Raw genomic sequence first — 17,281 nt, 5'->3', positions numbered from 1 at the left:
CTCCTGAACGACCACACTGGCCTGCGAGGTCCGATCAGAACTTTGAACAGCGCTCGTACAGAAGATCGGTGATCCGTTTTTTGGCAGTCAGCCACGCGTGCCTGTCATATAAAGTAGGTCCTGAAAAACAGCAGAGCCTTTCTGTTAAATAGAGAATATTTGACTGGTGTATGGCTGTCCTTCACGTTGATATGAAAGCAAGACAGAATTTCCCAAAACAGACAAAATTCCCAACAATCTATTGATAAATGTGAATGCCCATCCCTACTGTTTATTAGCTTAATGTTTTCTACTTGAATGGCCGTCAATAATCACAATGTTTTGTTTGTCTTGCACAGTGGCGATGTATAAGGAGCCGTCGCTACATGAGCTCACAAGTGAGCCTGTGAGTCCTCCTCGAAAGACAACCAAAACATCAGATTCCCCATCCCTGAAGAACGGACGGAAAGAAACTCCCAAGGCTGACGCCTCATAGCACAGGAGACACAGGGTGGGTCAGAGGGCAACAGTGACACTTGGAACACAGTCACCCATCATGCAGGGACGGTGTCTGGCTCAATGGCCCTCATGGGCCACCGCGTTCCAGAGGAGCACCATAAGATGCTGAGGGATGAAGGGTGCGTCGTACATCAGCAGCCAAGAGGTGGAGAGAGGAGTCATCCCCCCTCCCACCCTCCCTTGTCGCCACAGAACGACAGGCCTGGGCTCTGAGCCAGCGACGAGCACCCCTCATCCCTGCGTTTGTTTGTCTTCTTCTCAGCCCCTTCCGACTTTCGAATGCAACCCCCCCACCCCCCACTGCTGGCATAATTGGGCTTCTTTGTCACTTTTATAATTGTGTCTTTTCTCCCATGACTCTATGGAAATACAATGGAACCTCGGTTTTTGGCAACCGAAAAGTACAAAAATCACAGGAAATCGCCTGTCCTAACGTCCCCTGTGATTAGGACAACAAGTACAAAAAGTTGCCGTATCTGTCTTGAGAAGCATAACATTATTGGTATCGGTTTGAAAGAAAATACAGGTATATCGTTCATATCGTCTTATATAAATGACTAGAGGAAGATTGGCCAAACAAAAACAGACAGGATTTTAACAATACTTACAAGAAAAGTACAGTGAAACCATAAATGACAATATATTGCAATCTAATATAATTTCTGCCTTGTTATACTGTTCTGCACTCAGTGCGTATGCTACCAGCCCCGCCTCTACCCACTGAGACAAAGAGACTGCAAGATAGCTCGCTCTGTTCATGTCGTTGTTCTATGGAACAAACCAATGCACAGAGTGAACTCTCTTCCTGCCTGTTTGGAGGCGGGAGAAGGATGAGAAATCCCATCTCATTTTAATCGCACAGCATCTTGTGCCAACCCTACAAATGAGGAATTAATGGCTGATCCCGGCGAGATCGAGTGAAAGCGCCACCGAGTCAGTCTACAAAAACATTTTTGACAAAAACCCAATCATGCATAAACTGTGGTGTACCAAAACCAAGGTTGGACTGTATCACATTCACCGCTCACACATTCCCAGGGCGACCTCGACTTCATAATCCTCACCCATGGGCCCTCTCTTGATCCCTAAAGTTGGTGACTATGCCACCCCCCCACGCCCGCCCGCCCGCCAGCTTTTCCCCACACACCATCTGCCGACCAGCTCAGCTAATCATCAAGGTCAACTAAAGCTCAACGAGAGATGAAACAGCTCAGAGAGTAAAGACGTCAACTGGAATCCTGGGTCGGGTCGGGTCGGAACAGGATCAGCGTACAGGGTGGGGGGGGGACAGAATATCAGATACAAGTCCAGGTCCTCAGCACAACTCATTTTTGCTAAAGGCTTAACATCCCTACAGAAATCCACCTGTGCCATGATTGGAATTCAGGAACGCACAGGATTTGGATGTGGAAGAATATTACTCCAATAATGGAACACTAAGAATATCTATTAAATATAGTATGAATTACTAGAGATGCACAGGTAAATAAATAGGATTATGAATGAAGAAACCAAAAAAGACACGAAAAGATAAGAAATGACGTCCTCTTCCCAGTCTTTCCACCCATCAGGTGATCACTTATCATTAGAGAGCTCGTTCAAACGCTACACATGAACAAGTGGGTCGAATATTTTCAATCCAGCGTGGATCAGAAAGCAGTCGTCTGAAAACGAGAGGAAGTGTATACTTCACTCAGCATCTGCTGTCAGCATAAAGCCGGGTTTGAAGGCAAACATCAAAGCCAGAGGAGCCTCTGAGCGGGAGCACTTGTTATTCTGACGACGTCTGGCAGCTTATCCACCCGCTCACTTTATCAAATCACCTTGGAAGAATCACCCTCCAAAATGTAGCTGTCTGAGTGGATGTCTTGGTGTGACTACGCCGTAACCCCTGCGTGTAGACGTCTTTGACGCCACACGTACACTTTGTGTGTGAAGGGGCGCAAGCGAAGGGGATACTGTAGCTAACCTTAACCATGTGTCATATAAGACAACATTTTAGAATAATAATGACCGATACAGAAGCGACCAAAAGCGTTACGATTCAGATTCCAATATTGCAGCATCTGTAGTGATGCGGACTCTGCATCCGTCCATTGTGGTGAACAGGAAGCTGAGCTGGAAGGCAAAGCTCTTAATTTACCCTCACCTGTGTTTCGCAAGCTTTGTGTAGTGACTAAAACAGAGATGGCGGCGTTTTCTCCATACGGTGGTTGGGTTCTCCCTAAGAGATATGGTGAGAAGCACGGGCATCTGGTCAGGACGTCTCATTGGAGAGGTGTTCAGGGCACGTCCGAATGGTGGGAGGCATCAAGGAACGTTACGGAGGCGATGTCTCTCAACTGGCCTGGTAAACGCCTCAGAGAGGGGCTGGACAAAGCTGTCAGGGGGCGAGAAGTCTGGGTTTCCCTGCTTTGACTGCTGCCCCCACAACCCTTCCTTCGGGAGAAGATGGATGGATGGATGGACGGATAAATACATAGCTATATAATCATTACGGCCATGAAAACTACATCAAATTACAGGGACAGTGTCACATTTAAACTCGCCCTGATAAGAATTAAGTAGGATTTCTCAAATAAAGCAATACTAATTCATAGTTTTTTTTTTATATAAATTTGTGTCAACCCCCTTAACCTCCTAACTCAGTGGTTCTCATGGACAGAATTTTTTTCCACTTGCTCTGATCTTACTATATTGGGCAATACCAATGTAAAGGTGATTATAGGGGTGTTATTTATTGTCCAGAGGGCTCTAATAATGTTGGAAACCTCATTGAGAAGGTCCTAAACGCATTTTCTACGCTGTAACTATGACTATATTCTATTTATAAATAAGGAATCCTATTTTTCGGAAATGCACTTATCACGGTGACGATAAAGGAGGAATTAATGGTAGTCCCTCATGTCTCTCACCCCACTATTTCAGAACCACTTGCCGAACTGCTGTGAAAAAAAACAACAAAGGGCAGCCTTTTTGTGTCAAAAGATAATGTGTTGCACACTGAATGTCGGGCCATTTGTGGCGTAAACGTTGTTTTTGATTCTAACTTATACTATCATGGTATACGCATGTGAAGCTGGATCAAAGAAAGTGAAGTGAAGGCTTTATATTTTGAGTGTGATAGCCTACGGAGTGTTAAATAGCAAGGAGGCCAGTACGTGGAGGCTGTTATTGGAGAAAGACTGGCATGTGGATTATATGCTGATAAGGAATTTCTTCAGTAAGGTATGCAAGGCTCTTGGCAGGGACGTATGAGGCGTGCAGATATGATCATGAATGTAAGACACGAAAGTTATGGAGGATGAATGTAGCTGGAGGCTTCCAGTTTTCTGGGGGTTAGTTTCCCATACAGACATCTCTCACGATGTAGCGTTTTTTTAAGAATGAAATGACGGCTGTTTTGTGGTTGACTAAGGACGATTAGTAGTCCAAATATCAAAAGACAAGCTATGTGTTGTATTGTGGTCACTAGGCATCAGTAATGTTGACAATGAGACAATGAGACATGATGTGATGGACATGAGACAGACATGCCATGCAGGAGGGTCTCCTCTCATTCTGTGTGGAAGTGGTACGTTTTTTGCTTCTTTATCCTTCTTCCCCACTCCGTTTGAAACACTTAAGTTTGTAAAGGGTGAATTGGAGAGGAAAACTAGTTAGCTTGCTAGCTTTTAATGCTAGCGGCGGCTGCAGTGATACCGTAGCCTTCCCAATGTGATGTAAACAAAGAAAGATAGGAGTGCAAAAGTGACAATTGGGGTGCTACTTCATGTCTTCACTCTAACTATGAAATTATTGTGTTTATTAATCTTGAATATTATTTCATGGAAATTCCATTATCAGGATCAGGTCTTAACCGCCATAAAGGAGGTGCGGCTGACCAAACCAATTTGGAGAAGAGGCTGGGGTACAGTAGATCTCTCTAACAGGCTTTTTTAGATGCCACGCTGTCAACCGTGTCACATTTGATTAATTGAACCCAATTAATATCCGATATTCACATTCCTCTCCTTGTGAAAACAGCCCCCGGTGTTTGTCGAGCTGAAGAAGGCCCCCGCAAGTTGTCAAGATGGAAATACAACAAGTAGACGGACAAGCAGCGAGAATGTTAACACGAAAGTGAAGCATGGACAGGGTCAGGAATCGAAGAACAGTCAGTCATCAGTGCAGAACAGTTGAAGAAAGATTGAAAGATTCTTATTGCAGTTTGGAAAGTAGGTGTGGAAGGCTGGTAAGGAGGGTGTACGTGTGTCTTTGACAAGAAGTTAGGTGAGAGGAGACGAGCAGGGAGAGAAGGGCGGAGAGAAACAAAGGGCATGGGAAACAATGATCGATAGATTCAATAAAGCACAAACAAGAGACGAGCCAACTTGTGGCGCTTGCAAAAATGACTCAAAGGTCTGGCAGAGACAGCAAAATCCATGGCTTCATAAAGAAGCCAGAGTTGTGTTTTTTGGGCATAAACGCTCCAAAGAGGCCAGGTGAAATGACAGTGTTGACAATAGCGTTCAAAGTACTTTGCACTTTAATCCACCCGAAGCCCCATTGGTGGTCAAAGTGTTGTATATTATTGGTCAGCTTCAGTGGAACAATGTGTTGCAGCATTGCTGATTATAACTAGCCATTTCAGCAAAAACGGTGACCAAAATAGCTCATACTTTACACCAGGGGATGGCGGACATCGGTGACTTTCATGTGGGCGTGGTTTCATGCAACGTGTAGAGTTTGTAGACTTTCAACTAGCGTCTACTAGCGCCAGCGAGTCCGCCGTCACGGTCCACAAGCGGCATCCACTTTCGCCCATGCTTGGCTTCAACCACGTTTGGGGTGGCGGGCGTGGACATGGTGGCTTGTCAAAACACCGCTAATGGCGAAAGGGGATGGTGGCAAAGATTGCCGTTAGTAAAAATACACTAGTTTGACCTGAGAATACTGTGACCCGGATGAATGACAACAATCTGGCATAGTAGACAGACAGATACTTCTATCTATCTATGCAGTAGTAGTGGTATAAAGTAGTGGTATATAATGGTGGTAGAGCCAGCGGAGCTTGTCAAGATGACGATGACGATGGCTGGGTATCACGAGAGGATCAGACATTTTGATGAGCTGGGATCGTGGAGACCGGGATCTGACAAGATCTGAGTCCGGTGGCGTGATGGTACATGGTACATAGTACATGGTACATGCACATGACATGAGTACATTTATTCCCATCACAAACTTTGGGTCTGATGATTTTTGACATATTTTCAAGTTACGACCTTTTCCAATAGGAAACTCCAACAGTGCAATTTAACCTCTATTTAGATTTTGATGGGGAGTGGATTTGCCCTCCCCCCCATGTAATTTGCCAGGATGAGTCATTGAATCAGACGGGGGGGGGGGGGGGGGGGGAATGTGAGCACATATTATGAGCAATGACAATAAAAACCACACATACTTTGATAAGGACTAAGTTGCGCACAGAAGCCCTTTATCTCAAAGCGGCGGTCGTGTGAGTGGAGTGACGCCGACAATAAACGGAAAGGCGTGATAAACTTCATCAGCTATTTAACAGTGTGCTCCAATATCAAAACCCGACTGTGATATGAAATGTAGGCTATGTTATGAATATGCGACATGCAGTACAGTGTATTGTACGAGTGACGCTCCATGTTTGGACATGGACACTATACATGTGGTCTGTTTCTCTTGTGTTCCGTTTAATGTCAAGTCCTGGAGCGATGCTTTTACTCGTCTCTGGTTCGCACTGATGCATCGTTCCAAATGTGCCCCCTGTGTGACCTCCCCCCGCCCCCCAGCTGTGACGGGCTGTGTGTTGTGAAGGATGTACTGAAGTGAAAACAAGGACCAAAGCCCACATGTGTCCCGTCAACACCAGCACTGACCTCTGTGGGCTCAGAGTTACGGTCACGCACGTCTTCCAAAAACTTCCTCTTTCCTACTCTTCTGGGCTCCCGGCGTCTCTGTCTCACGCCAATCTTCTTGTCTTGCGAAGACCTGAGACCGAGGAGAAGAGATTTTTAAGCCATAAATGAAAATGGGCATTGATCGGCCAAGGAGGGAAGGCCTGGATCCCGCAGGCCCCTTCGGATGCAGACGCTGTTGGACTCCAAAGGAGCCAATCAAGCAGTCTGTATTTTCTACCAACTCCAGGTGAAAACCAGCAAAATGTAACAGGAAGCAGCTGCAAACATCTACTGTGGATTCACTGGCCAAGGCAACCTATGGTCTGCAATAAGAACTACTCATTGTCCTGAAGGAGAGCTCATGTTTTGTATGTCACTGTGGTTTGACTCCCTCTCGGTATCTACGGACTACAGCCCCTCGGTTCACCCCTTCCATCGCCTCACGTCCCATCACACCTGTATACATTTCTACTGGAAGCAGCGGCCCATCGGGAACAATATTCAATAAAAGCGCATATATTTGTATGGATGGAAGCAGCGTGCTGGTGTCGTGTCTTCATTTTACCTTCAAGGTAAGATGCTTCCTTCCAGGCCACAAAGTTGAGCATCACGGTGTCTGTGCCGTTCCCCAATGGTGGCACCCCATCCACTATGCGGCTCGCAGACAGCAAGTCTACGGTCCACTAAAATACGTCTTACATAACTCACGTCTGACTTCGCCTGAAATATCAGCCTTCTTCCTTTCTAACAAAATAAATACATTTTAAATTGGATTTACAAATAACAATGACCAGTGTAAAAAAATATTTACAAAAAACATAAAAATTTTAAATGACAAAAATAAGTGCAGAAAAGATTGAAATTACTTCCAGAAGTGGATATAAAATAAAATAAACAAATGACAAATATGTCTATTATAATAGAAAAATGTCAAATGACTTGATAAAAAATAAAAATAGATTACATTAATTACATAAAACTGTAAGTAATAATAATAAAAGAAAAATAACAAATAAAAACTTGAAAATGAATACATTAAATTTTATGTAAAACTATTTTTACAATTTTAAATGACTTAAATAAGTGTACAAAAATAAAACAAGTCAAAGAAATTAACATCCACACAAATATGATTAAGCTAATAAGATTAAGATATGCCTTTATTCGTCCCTCAGTGGGGAAATTTGTAATAAAACCTCCCCCTTCAGGAGGAACCTGGGGGTCCCAGGTTGAGACCACGTGTAAACCCCTGCTGAATATTAGGCGTCTGCCATGACCATTGGTGTAGAATGTGTCAATCAGGGCTTGACAATAACGATGTACCGATGGCCCGGGGCAAGTCAAAACAAAATTGGGGCAAGTAAATCCAATCAGTGATATTCCCGTTGGGCAAGTGTACTTTGGCATTCCATACTGCCAAGAGTTGTTTTTTTAAGCGGTTCTTGTTGGGTGTTGGTAAAAAAAACACGGACTGCGTAATTCCGGTGGTAATTTGCAAACCAATCCTTGCAAATCTTGAAATGGACCAATCAGAATTGTTTATTTAGACCGGAGTCCACAGTCTGCGTTTTACCCACACCCGTTCTTGTTTGCGATCAACCAATCAGCGATGGTTTGACTAGGAAAACATCTATCATGGCGTCCCTGCCAACATGGTCTAATTCTTCAACACCTTGTGAAGGAAAACAGCAAAAAGTGATGAAACAGTGCCTCCTAAACAAGTATTTTATTAGCGGCAGCAAATCAAATGATGGCACAGGTGAGTGAATCACATTGTTGTGACAATTTTAATTGGTCACAATGAAACACCACCGATTAGATCCGATACCGAGTGCTGATTTTGCACAAGCTACAAAATCTAGCGCTTCCATTTCTCTGTGTATTTTTCTCACCTTTGCTTCACAAATTATTGTTTGACCATTGAGCTTTTTTTTTCCGGATTCAAAACACTTTACTAGTACACAAATGTGTCTATTCAATAATGTTTCATTGTGGTGCACAACTTATAAATATCACTGCTTACTACGACTACCATGTGTAAGGTAGTATGGCATGCCATGTTAACATACATCTCCACATTTTTTTTTTAAGCACAATGTTTATTCAATCATGAATGTACTTTTATTTATCAAGGCAAAGTGCCTAGAAGTCTCTTGACAATCCAGATTTCCATGCAACGTCATGATCTATGTAGGAAAACTACCACAAGAAATGATATTTATCATGTGATGCCACAAAAATTAGATGATATCATTATGGCGGTCTTTTCATTTTACATGGGGCAAGTTCGGGCAAGTAGTTCTCACCTTAAGGATTCCCCATGGGCAAGTCATTTTGGTTTTTAATGTAGAGCCCTGGTGTCAATATATACAAATAAAATGTATTACTATTATTATTCATTCATTCATTTCCTACTGCTTATCCTCAAGATGGGGGTGCTGGAGCCTATCGCACCTGTCTTTGGGCGAGAGGCGGGTTCCACCCTGGACTAGTATTATTCATAATATATTCATGGGAAGTCAACAAAGAGAATGAAGCTCAAGTTCAAATGGAAAGATTGCAGACCAGAGCTGCACCAATTAATCTACGATTAATCGATTATCCAATTAATCAATGACTAATTTAGTCGTGACTAAATCACTTTTGGATTTTAACATTTTAACGGTGCTCTGAGTTGTTGGAGCGAAGCTTAACCATCCTGCTACTTTGATATACTTCAGGGTTGAAAAATAAACAAATACAATTCTTAAATGACTAATTTATTTTTATCGATAACTTATTCAATGAATACAATAATTAAATATCTGTATTCTTTATGCTGTGTTAAGAAATACACTACTTTTTACACACATCTGCACAATGTATCGGTATCGCTGATACCATATGGAATTTTACTCGCACATCACTTGTGTGCCGTGCTTGATTGTAATGTAGGCAATCTACCACAAGGGGACACTAAAAACCTACCAACTAGGATGAGGGCAAAAAAAGAGGAGAAATTTGAAATATAATATGAAATATAATGGGGCAAGCATCAAGCAGAAAATGTTTTTTCATAAATATGAGCCCAAATCAAGCACTGATTTTGTATTGTGTTATTATTCTTTCATTTCTTCTGATTGCGTATTGGTGCGGTACAGCACACCCAGCACATCGCTTCCCCTCAAGAACATCATGTTGGCGCTTGTCAGCTCTCTGATTGACTGGCGCCCTGTCCGGCGTGACCCTGCCTGTGACCCCACCTCCGTGACCCTGCACGGGACAGTGACTGTGGAGGGCATCATATTTCATATCCTGCTCATGCCTTCCAAAAACTGCGCCAGAAAGGCTGCTGTGAAAGAAGGAAAGAAGAACAATGTTTTGGCTGTTTTTTCTATTTTCCAAATATTTTACACTTCTTGGTAAATTTCCTTTGTAATATTCTGACTTTCTTCCCATATTTTCACTTTTTACCTAACCTGACTTTTCAAAAAAACACTTGCTTTGTTTCTCATATTACAAAAAACAAAAAAAGTCTAAATAAAAATAAAATGACATGATTTTTCATCCTAATCTTACATGTTTATTCTTAGAAAATTAAAAAAAATTTCTCTTCATATTTTGACCTTATTCCTATAAAATTCAGGCTGCATTTCTCAGTTTTTGCTGTTGTTTTTTTTCCCAATATTTCAACTTTCTTATTAATCATTTCAGTACATTTTCACTTTCATCCTACCTTCATTTTTCTAGTCATAATATTACAACTAAAACAAGAAAAAAAATGCATATTTTTATTCCCTTTTCAAGTCTGTGCTACTACAATGACACACTACTTTATTTTCATTTTGTCTGTTTTTTCTCTTTCTACGAAAAACAATCAAACACCTAAATAGTGGTTGATTAATTGGATCATGGCCAATTGGGTTAATTGATGCAGTTCTACATGAAACCATTTGGCGGTCCTTGAACGCACCATACTGCAGTTGCTATGAGAATCCAAAGTGAGACGTGTATCTCTTCTGACTTCTCCACTGATTCCAGCCACAGGAGTGAAAAATATTCACAGGTATGATCAACTGGAGTCTATATAAAGAGTCAGAATTAACCAAACATGTCCAACGCATGAATAGCTGCAATTACAGCTAGTTCACAGCCCAGCAGCCAATTAGATGTAACAATGTCAGAATGATTAGCCCGCTAAATGGACGACAGCTCATGTAGCGCAGATTAGGCTAATTAACTCACAAATCGTAATCGCCATCAAGCCGAGCAGCATGCGATCTGCTAGATTATGGCGTGCTCTGTACCGACACTGACACTTCCCTTTCAGATGCCACCTCAGTCTGGGTTAAAAGCTTTTTTTAATATCATTCCCAGTAAAAGCACATCAAGCAAAACAGTCTTATGTCCTCACGCAAAATACCAGCACGGCCAAACATTAGGCCAAATGTAGCGCTCACATTAGCAAATCAGCTTTAGACTTTTGGGGAAAACCCTCAGCCATTTCAGCACCCTACCAAGGTCACGGACATTCCCAACCTTTATTATGCGTGTGTGTGTGTTCTAAGCTAGGGGTGAAAAATGAAGAACGTTGCCACATGGATGTTTTGTAAAGCCACCCATGTACAGTAGATATGCTAAGAAATTACAGTATATATATTTGTAAAAAAAAACAGCATCTCAACTATGTGATATAGGTGAAAAAATTATTAATATCAACTTCCCTCTTTACTCTTTTTTCACAATTTTTGCTGTTGTTTTTTTTTTTATTTTACAAATATTTCAACTTTCTTCTTTAATAATCGAAGCAAATTTCCTTTTCATGAACTTAGAACCGCACTTTGGACACCCCTGGTTTACACGTATGTAAACCATACACAACAAAACATGATTCCATATGTACTTTTATGGTCAAAGACATGAGTCATAATTTTATGAGTAAGAATTAAATCAAAATATTATGGAAATTATGAGAAGAAAATTTGCAAAAAAAACAGCTTTAAATTTACAAGAAAAAAAATCCAAATAAAAAAAGTTTAAAAAAAAATAATTTTTGAAATATATTTTTTAAGTCATAAAACTAATGGGGGGAAGTTGGGGAAAAGGTTATAATATTATGGGAATAAAGTCAAAATATTACGGGAAGGAAATTTACTCTGGCTATTTCAAAAGACCGTTGAAATATTTAGAAAAAAACTGAAAAAAATGGGGACAGAAGGGCATGACAACCTGGTCACGGCCACTAGATGGGGTCATTGAACTGCAGTCAGGAGCCTGAAGTAGCCTCTGCTTCTACGATAATTCATTAAGCCAATGAGTTAACATTTGTCATATGTGTCAGCTGACAAGGTTAAATCATAATTGCAAGGCCTTTCCCGCCATTCAACTCATTCATAACAGTCAAGGAATGAAACTACAGTACCTGCATTGCATTGCGTGCACGAGTCCTGGAAACCGGAAGCAGGAGGACCTAGACAGACCGCCAAGCACAGACACTCCTTGTCGAGTAGTAAACAGTTTTAGTAGCAGTTTCTCTTCGGGTGAGTAGTTGTCTTGGTCAAGAAGCAGAAAAAGACACGACACGCCTGTGCGAGTGTGACTCACAGCGCCAGTGGGCAAAGTCTCCAGTATCAATGTAGGGTATACGTATGTCAACACTTGAGTGCTCGTTACAATAGCACTATATTGTCCAATTACAGCATACATCATACATATGTGTACTGAGTGATTAGATAACACAGGTGTGGGTTGCTTGACAAATAACTGACAGCTAAAACCCTCCACTACTGTTACAAATTCACCTTCAAAAATGATTACAATTACTACTCGAGAGTGTAGTAAACGACACGGTTGAACGAGCGATAATTATAGGTCGATTTGTGAATTAATGCAAAAACAAAGACTATGTTACTCCTCAACTGAAAGGTATTTATGACATTTGTCCTCCCCACCAAACTAACAATCTACTATCGGTTTTTATCGGGTCGCGCGTGACACATCAACAGGCAGTTTTCCGGAAGTGCCGACGTCATGAAACTGAAGGCGCGCCTTTCGGCGACGTATGCGTCGAAACTGCGTGCGCGTCCCCGCCCACCTGCGACGGAAACCGCCTAAAATGCTCGCTCTCGCTGTCCCCTCCCGATTCAAGGTGCGGCAGAGCAACAGGTGCGCGAGGGGACATCGGCAGCCATTACAGACACAAGTACCGCCATTAAAGAAAGTATTATTTTCTCCTTACGGACAACAGTTGGAATTCTTTTTAAAACTTTCTTTTTAACTCAAGAGAGGAAGTCAAATTAAAGACGTTTGATTTAGAGGCGTTGGGGATATTTTGAGCAGGTGGACGTTCCTTTTTGAAATCAGGTCATCGTCGACGAACAAGAGAAAATGGCCAACTCGGGTTTACAGATGTTGGGCTTCGTCCTGTCACTTCTGGGCCTAATTGGCTTGATAGTGGGCACCATTCTGCCGCAGTGGAAGATGTCGGCCTACGTCGGGGACAACATTATCACGGCGGTGGCCATGTATGAAGGCCTGTGGATGTCCTGTGCCTTCCAGAGCACCGGCCAGATCCAGTGTAAAGTCTACGACTCCATCCTCCAGCTCAACAGTAAGTACTGCTAATTATGCCGCTAAATAGCCATATTTCAGCTTTATAAGCTCCTATTCAGCCACACTTTGTTTTTTTTCTTGAATTATGAAACGGGCTTTATAACCAAATGACCCCAATTTGACTAAAAAAGGGAAGCAAAGTGTATGAGGAACAAATGCAAGCAAATGAACCACGCCTGTAATAGTCCTGGGGAATCCCTAATCCACCGTTATACCGTTCCAGGTATTGACAACCCTCACCTGCACCCCCATTGCTGGAGCTAACCGGTTTAGTCAGTTATTGACTCCCAACCGGAATGCGGTTACTTGTACTCTGTGCAAGGAAAGGGGGAAAAACATTGTATTTAAAGCAGGTTTCGGAGGATCCTTCATTATATCTTTATCAACAGCTCCATGCACAATGAAGTACTTTTATGGTGGTCTGTTCAAGGAAGTGGTTGTGCTGATGTAGGGCAAGGTGCCTTTGAGTTTACGCTTATCTTTTATGACTTGTGTCTGTCGTTTTTTGGGGGAACGGGTGGCTAAATGGGTCAGTTGGTAGCTGGATTTCCTTTTACAGTATGCGTTGGTAAGTCCACAAATCCTATACGCCACCAACCGTCACACCCGTGCGCATCTTTTTAGACTTTTGAATTTTTTCCCAGTCCGCCACGCTTTACAACTGCATGTGCCGACCCAACCTTGCAGAAACACGCGCGTAAAGTCCCGCTTCCACTTCAATAATGGTTTGACCTTTGGAAAATGCCAACACAAAGCTCAACGTTCAGGCAAGTAACTTAGACATGATGCACAGTGGCTCTTTGTTTGTGGGTGGAGGTCTCAAACTTCAAATGTCCACGAGGAAGCAGCACCTGCATTAGGAGTGTCCTCCAAGATACTGTAACCTGAAACCTGGTCAGACCTGTTTGAGTTGCACATACTGCACTCACCCGCATCACCCCCCACCTCCTTTCTGGGCTTTCTAGGCGGTTTATGGGAGCGCCACTGAGACACAAGGGACCAAAGTCACTCTGTCATACGTCAACCAAAGCTGCAACACGCGATTATTTTGTTAGTCGATTAATCTCAAGATTGTTGTTTGACTGTGTCCTAGACCAGGGGTGTCCAAAGTGCGGCCTAGGGGCACATTCTGAAAAATATAATTTAACAAAAAAACATCTGCAGTAATTTTTAAAATAAAGTCAAAATATTAATAGGAAAAAAGTGGAATACAACCAGAAAGTCATACTTTTGAGAATAATATTTCAGCAAGTGAAGTTGGAATTTTAAAGAAATAAATCCTAATGAGAAACAAAAAAAACAATGTTGTAATTTTTGCAAAATTGGATTGCGGGAAAAGGTATGTTATGAGAATGAAATCAAAATATGATGGGAATAAAGTCATAATTACTAGAAGAAAGTTGAAATAGTTGGAATATATAAAAACAGTATTGGTAATTTTACGAGAATAATGTCCAAATATTGATAAAAAAAAATTCTATTGTCAGTTTTTGGGAAAAATATCAGAATACGGAAGAAAATGTAATTTTGGAAAATGGCAGTGCTTGGAATATTAGGTTACGGAAAATGCTCTAATGTGGAAATAAAGTTAAAATCTGAAATGAAAATCGCTGAAGAGTCAGATTAATGTTGAAATATTTGGAAAATTGAAAAAACGGAAACAATGGGCAAAAGGAGTGAAGTTGATATGAATCATAGGCTTTTCCACCTGTATGACCAAGCTGAGGGGAAATAGCTTAGCATATCTCCAAGGCTTGCTTTACAAAGTAGCAAAGGTGCGTCCTTTCATTTTCCACAAAGTGGCCCTCACTGGAATCCAGTTGACAGCCCTGTCCTTGACAGACCAAATCAGCACGAAGCAAACAGTTAGTGGTTTGGTACGCAACATGTGGGAAAAGACGCTAAACATCCATCACCGTTTGCCAAAGTCAAAGCTGATGTGTGGGAATATGTTGGTTTGCCTAAAACGGCACTGATTTCATGGGTGAGGAAGGAAATTACAAATATTCACATTTGAGAGGCTGAAGTCACAGGATGTTTACATTTGTAAATAAAACAATGAACAAAATGCCAAAATAGTTGTGGATTAATCCTGCATTAACTGCTGCTGCTGTTACCTATTTGACTCATGCTGTACTTTCCCCACCCAGGCGCTTTGCAGGCGACACGTGCCCTCATGATTGTGAGCATCATCGTGACGCTGGCCGGCCTGGGCACCGCCTGCATGGGGATGAAGTGCACCAACTGCGGCGGGGACGACAAAACGCGCAAGTCTCGCATCGCCATGACAGGCGGCATCATCCTTCTGATTGGAGGTACGGACTGTCACGCCAACGCAGACGTGTTCTTTAACGGCACTTTACATAACATTCCTTGCTTTCCTGCAGCGTTGTGCTCCATCATCGCCTGCTCTTGGTATGCTCACGACATCATCCGAGCCTTCTACGACCCTTTCACCCCAGTCAATACCAAGTGAGTGCAATTCTTATTTGCTACACAATAAGACTGAAAGAAGCATAACAACAAACATAACATTGCTTACCTTTTTCTTTGCAAAGGTACGAGTTTGGATCCGCCATCTTCATCGCCTGGGCCGGAGCCTTCCTGGTTGTCATTGGGGGCGGCATGCTGGCAGCTTCTTGCCCCAGAGGCAAACCTGCACCAAAATACCCCATCTCCAGACCCCCCAGCAGCACCAAGGAATACGTTTGAACAGGACACTTCCACCCACCCACACAGAGTCTAAAACTGTTCATATCTTTGTTAAATTTGGATTGAAGTTGCTCTAGGGCAACATGAAAATGTTACTGTCATATTTTAACCACACACCGCCCTGTCAGGACGTCCCGTCACAGCTTTAACCTGCCAAGCACTCAAGTTTTACAGAAGTCAAAACCTGTTTTAAAAATAGTTTCCATGTTACTGTGAAACAAGAGCTGCTTTAGAACGTATAGTGGCTAAAAGGAATGCACTGGATGGAGAACAGATGTGGCTGGCAACATTCAAAACCTTTCCTAACACCTGAGAAACAACATCACCTTCCTTCCACGTCTTTCTGCCTTTTTATTTATGTCAATCATTCCTACTGAACTAATTGTGTGCCAGAGTGAGATGATGTATATTTCTGATTTCTTTCATTAAGATGATGCCAATGTTGTTGCTGTCAGCCATAACAGGACATATGTTGTGGGAAATTGTTTAAATGGCTTTTACTCCTGCACTCCCTTTTTATGTATGTTTTTTTATCTGTGATTTTAAGTTTTTGTTGTATATAATTAAAGTGGAAAAACTACCGTGTGGTTGCCCCTTGACTAGTAAATTATACATAAAATAGAGGCTAACTGGTTAGCTTGCAAGCTCGCGACTCGAGTCCTGCAATTTAAACGCACTCTACCGGAAACGTGATCAGTGTTACACATGCGCGAGACAGTCAATTCCGTCTTTCTACATTGTCATACTCTGCTTCTACGACGTCACGTGCCGTGGTAGTGATTTTTAAATGAGCACAAATGGCCAATAACCATACTTCATATCTACGTATGCTTTGCAATGAGCATAAATGGTCAATAACCGTACTTCACATTATCTATGTAAAAAACTTCAAGCATAGCGGATGCGCAGATGTAAACGCCATATCCTGTCACGTATATGACTAAACGTATCTTGCTAATGCTTTGTTTTTTCAGTGGCGAAAAAATACACATCGAAAGAGGTTTTATAATTTATCAATTTGTACCATGGACGGCAGAAAATCGACTATTTCTTCCATCTTGCTAACGTGACGTAATTGCACATGCGTGGTAAAAATGTTGCCAAACATTTATTCCATTACTGCCGTAGAATAGGTGGATAAATGACGCATATTACACATGCGTAGTACTAATACAGGTGTCCACCCCTCAAAACACTCCGGCAACTGTTTTTTTTTCCTCAGGGTTCAGGGCCACACTTCCATCGTATGCAGTAAAAGATAGCGTTGCTCTACTGTACCCTGTCGGCACAATGAGGTAACTGACGTCTAGCCAATGAACAGTCTTGTTATGACCTGTACTCTGGCCGCCTCGCTATTATCAGTTAATCTGAAACTGGTGAAGCTGTTTTTAACTTTGTTTCAAGGGCCACACTTTCACCGCTTGGCGGCCATCTTCCTCACTTGACTCCTGCACGCCGTTGGTAATGATTGATAGCTTGGCTTCTACCGCCACCTAGCGTCTACTCATTCCTTCATCAGTTATTCTTTAAATGTTGTGTTTGGGTGCTGGACAGCCAACCAAGCA

The 17,281-nt window shown here is 42.2% G+C and overlaps 2 protein-coding genes and 1 long non-coding RNA gene across 5 annotated transcripts in view; 2 read left to right on the top strand and 1 right to left on the bottom strand.

Moving 5' to 3' along the window:
• Positions 1–7,385, top strand: part of fgf11b (fibroblast growth factor 11b) — a 39,520-nt gene extending 32,135 nt beyond the window's left edge. Inside the window, exon 5 of the mRNA XM_058077084.1 lies at positions 339–7,385. Coding sequence (XP_057933067.1) covers positions 339–475 — 137 coding nt within the window. The 3' untranslated portion in view covers positions 476–7,385. The remainder of the gene's footprint in view (positions 1–338) is intronic.
• The window catches only part of LOC131131987 (uncharacterized), a 31,841-nt gene extending 18,645 nt beyond the window's left edge, over positions 1–13,196 (bottom strand). For both annotated transcript variants that reach the window (XR_009130290.1, XR_009130289.1), the window contains exons 1-2: positions 11,815–13,196; positions 6,393–6,504 (exon numbers count right to left, since the gene is read on the bottom strand). This is a non-coding gene — a long non-coding RNA (uncharacterized LOC131131987). The remainder of the gene's footprint in view (positions 1–6,392; positions 6,505–11,814) is intronic.
• Positions 12,611–16,297, top strand: LOC131131986 (claudin-7-B-like). Of its 2 annotated transcripts, XM_058077087.1 has the most exons (4): positions 12,612–13,002; positions 15,155–15,319; positions 15,392–15,476; positions 15,563–16,297. In XM_058077087.1, exons 1-4 carry the CDS (start codon positions 12,780–12,782, stop codon positions 15,714–15,716), a joined length of 627 nt encoding a protein of 208 aa, XP_057933070.1. In that variant the 5' UTR covers positions 12,612–12,779; the 3' UTR covers positions 15,717–16,297. The 2 variants fall into 2 exon arrangements, with proteins under 2 accessions (XP_057933069.1, XP_057933070.1); XM_058077086.1 differs by having other exon boundaries at positions 12,611–13,002; positions 15,155–15,476.
• Positions 16,298–17,281: the final 984 nt, after the last annotated feature.

This window comes from Doryrhamphus excisus, chromosome 7 (genome assembly GCF_030265055.1).
Source record: "Doryrhamphus excisus isolate RoL2022-K1 chromosome 7, RoL_Dexc_1.0, whole genome shotgun sequence".
Taxonomy (NCBI): domain Eukaryota; kingdom Metazoa; phylum Chordata; class Actinopteri; order Syngnathiformes; family Syngnathidae; genus Doryrhamphus; species Doryrhamphus excisus.
The sequence above is the reverse complement of the archived record's forward strand: the minus strand, read 5'-3'. Positions and strand labels throughout refer to the sequence as shown.

What these genes read in the sequence shown, in the direction of transcription:
- LOC131131986 (XM_058077086.1), top strand. Translation starts at nt 12,780, where the DNA reads ATGGCCAACTCGGGTTTACAGATGTTGGGCTTCGTCCTGTCACTTCTG. An exon ending in CTCCATCCTCCAGCTCAACA is followed by an intron (nt 13,003 to 15,154) that starts GTAAGTACTGCT and finishes TTCCCCACCCAG; the next exon opens with GCGCTTTGCAGGCGACACGT. An exon ending in TTCACCCCAGTCAATACCAA is followed by an intron (nt 15,477 to 15,562) that starts GTGAGTGCAATT and finishes TTCTTTGCAAAG; the next exon opens with GTACGAGTTTGGATCCGCCA.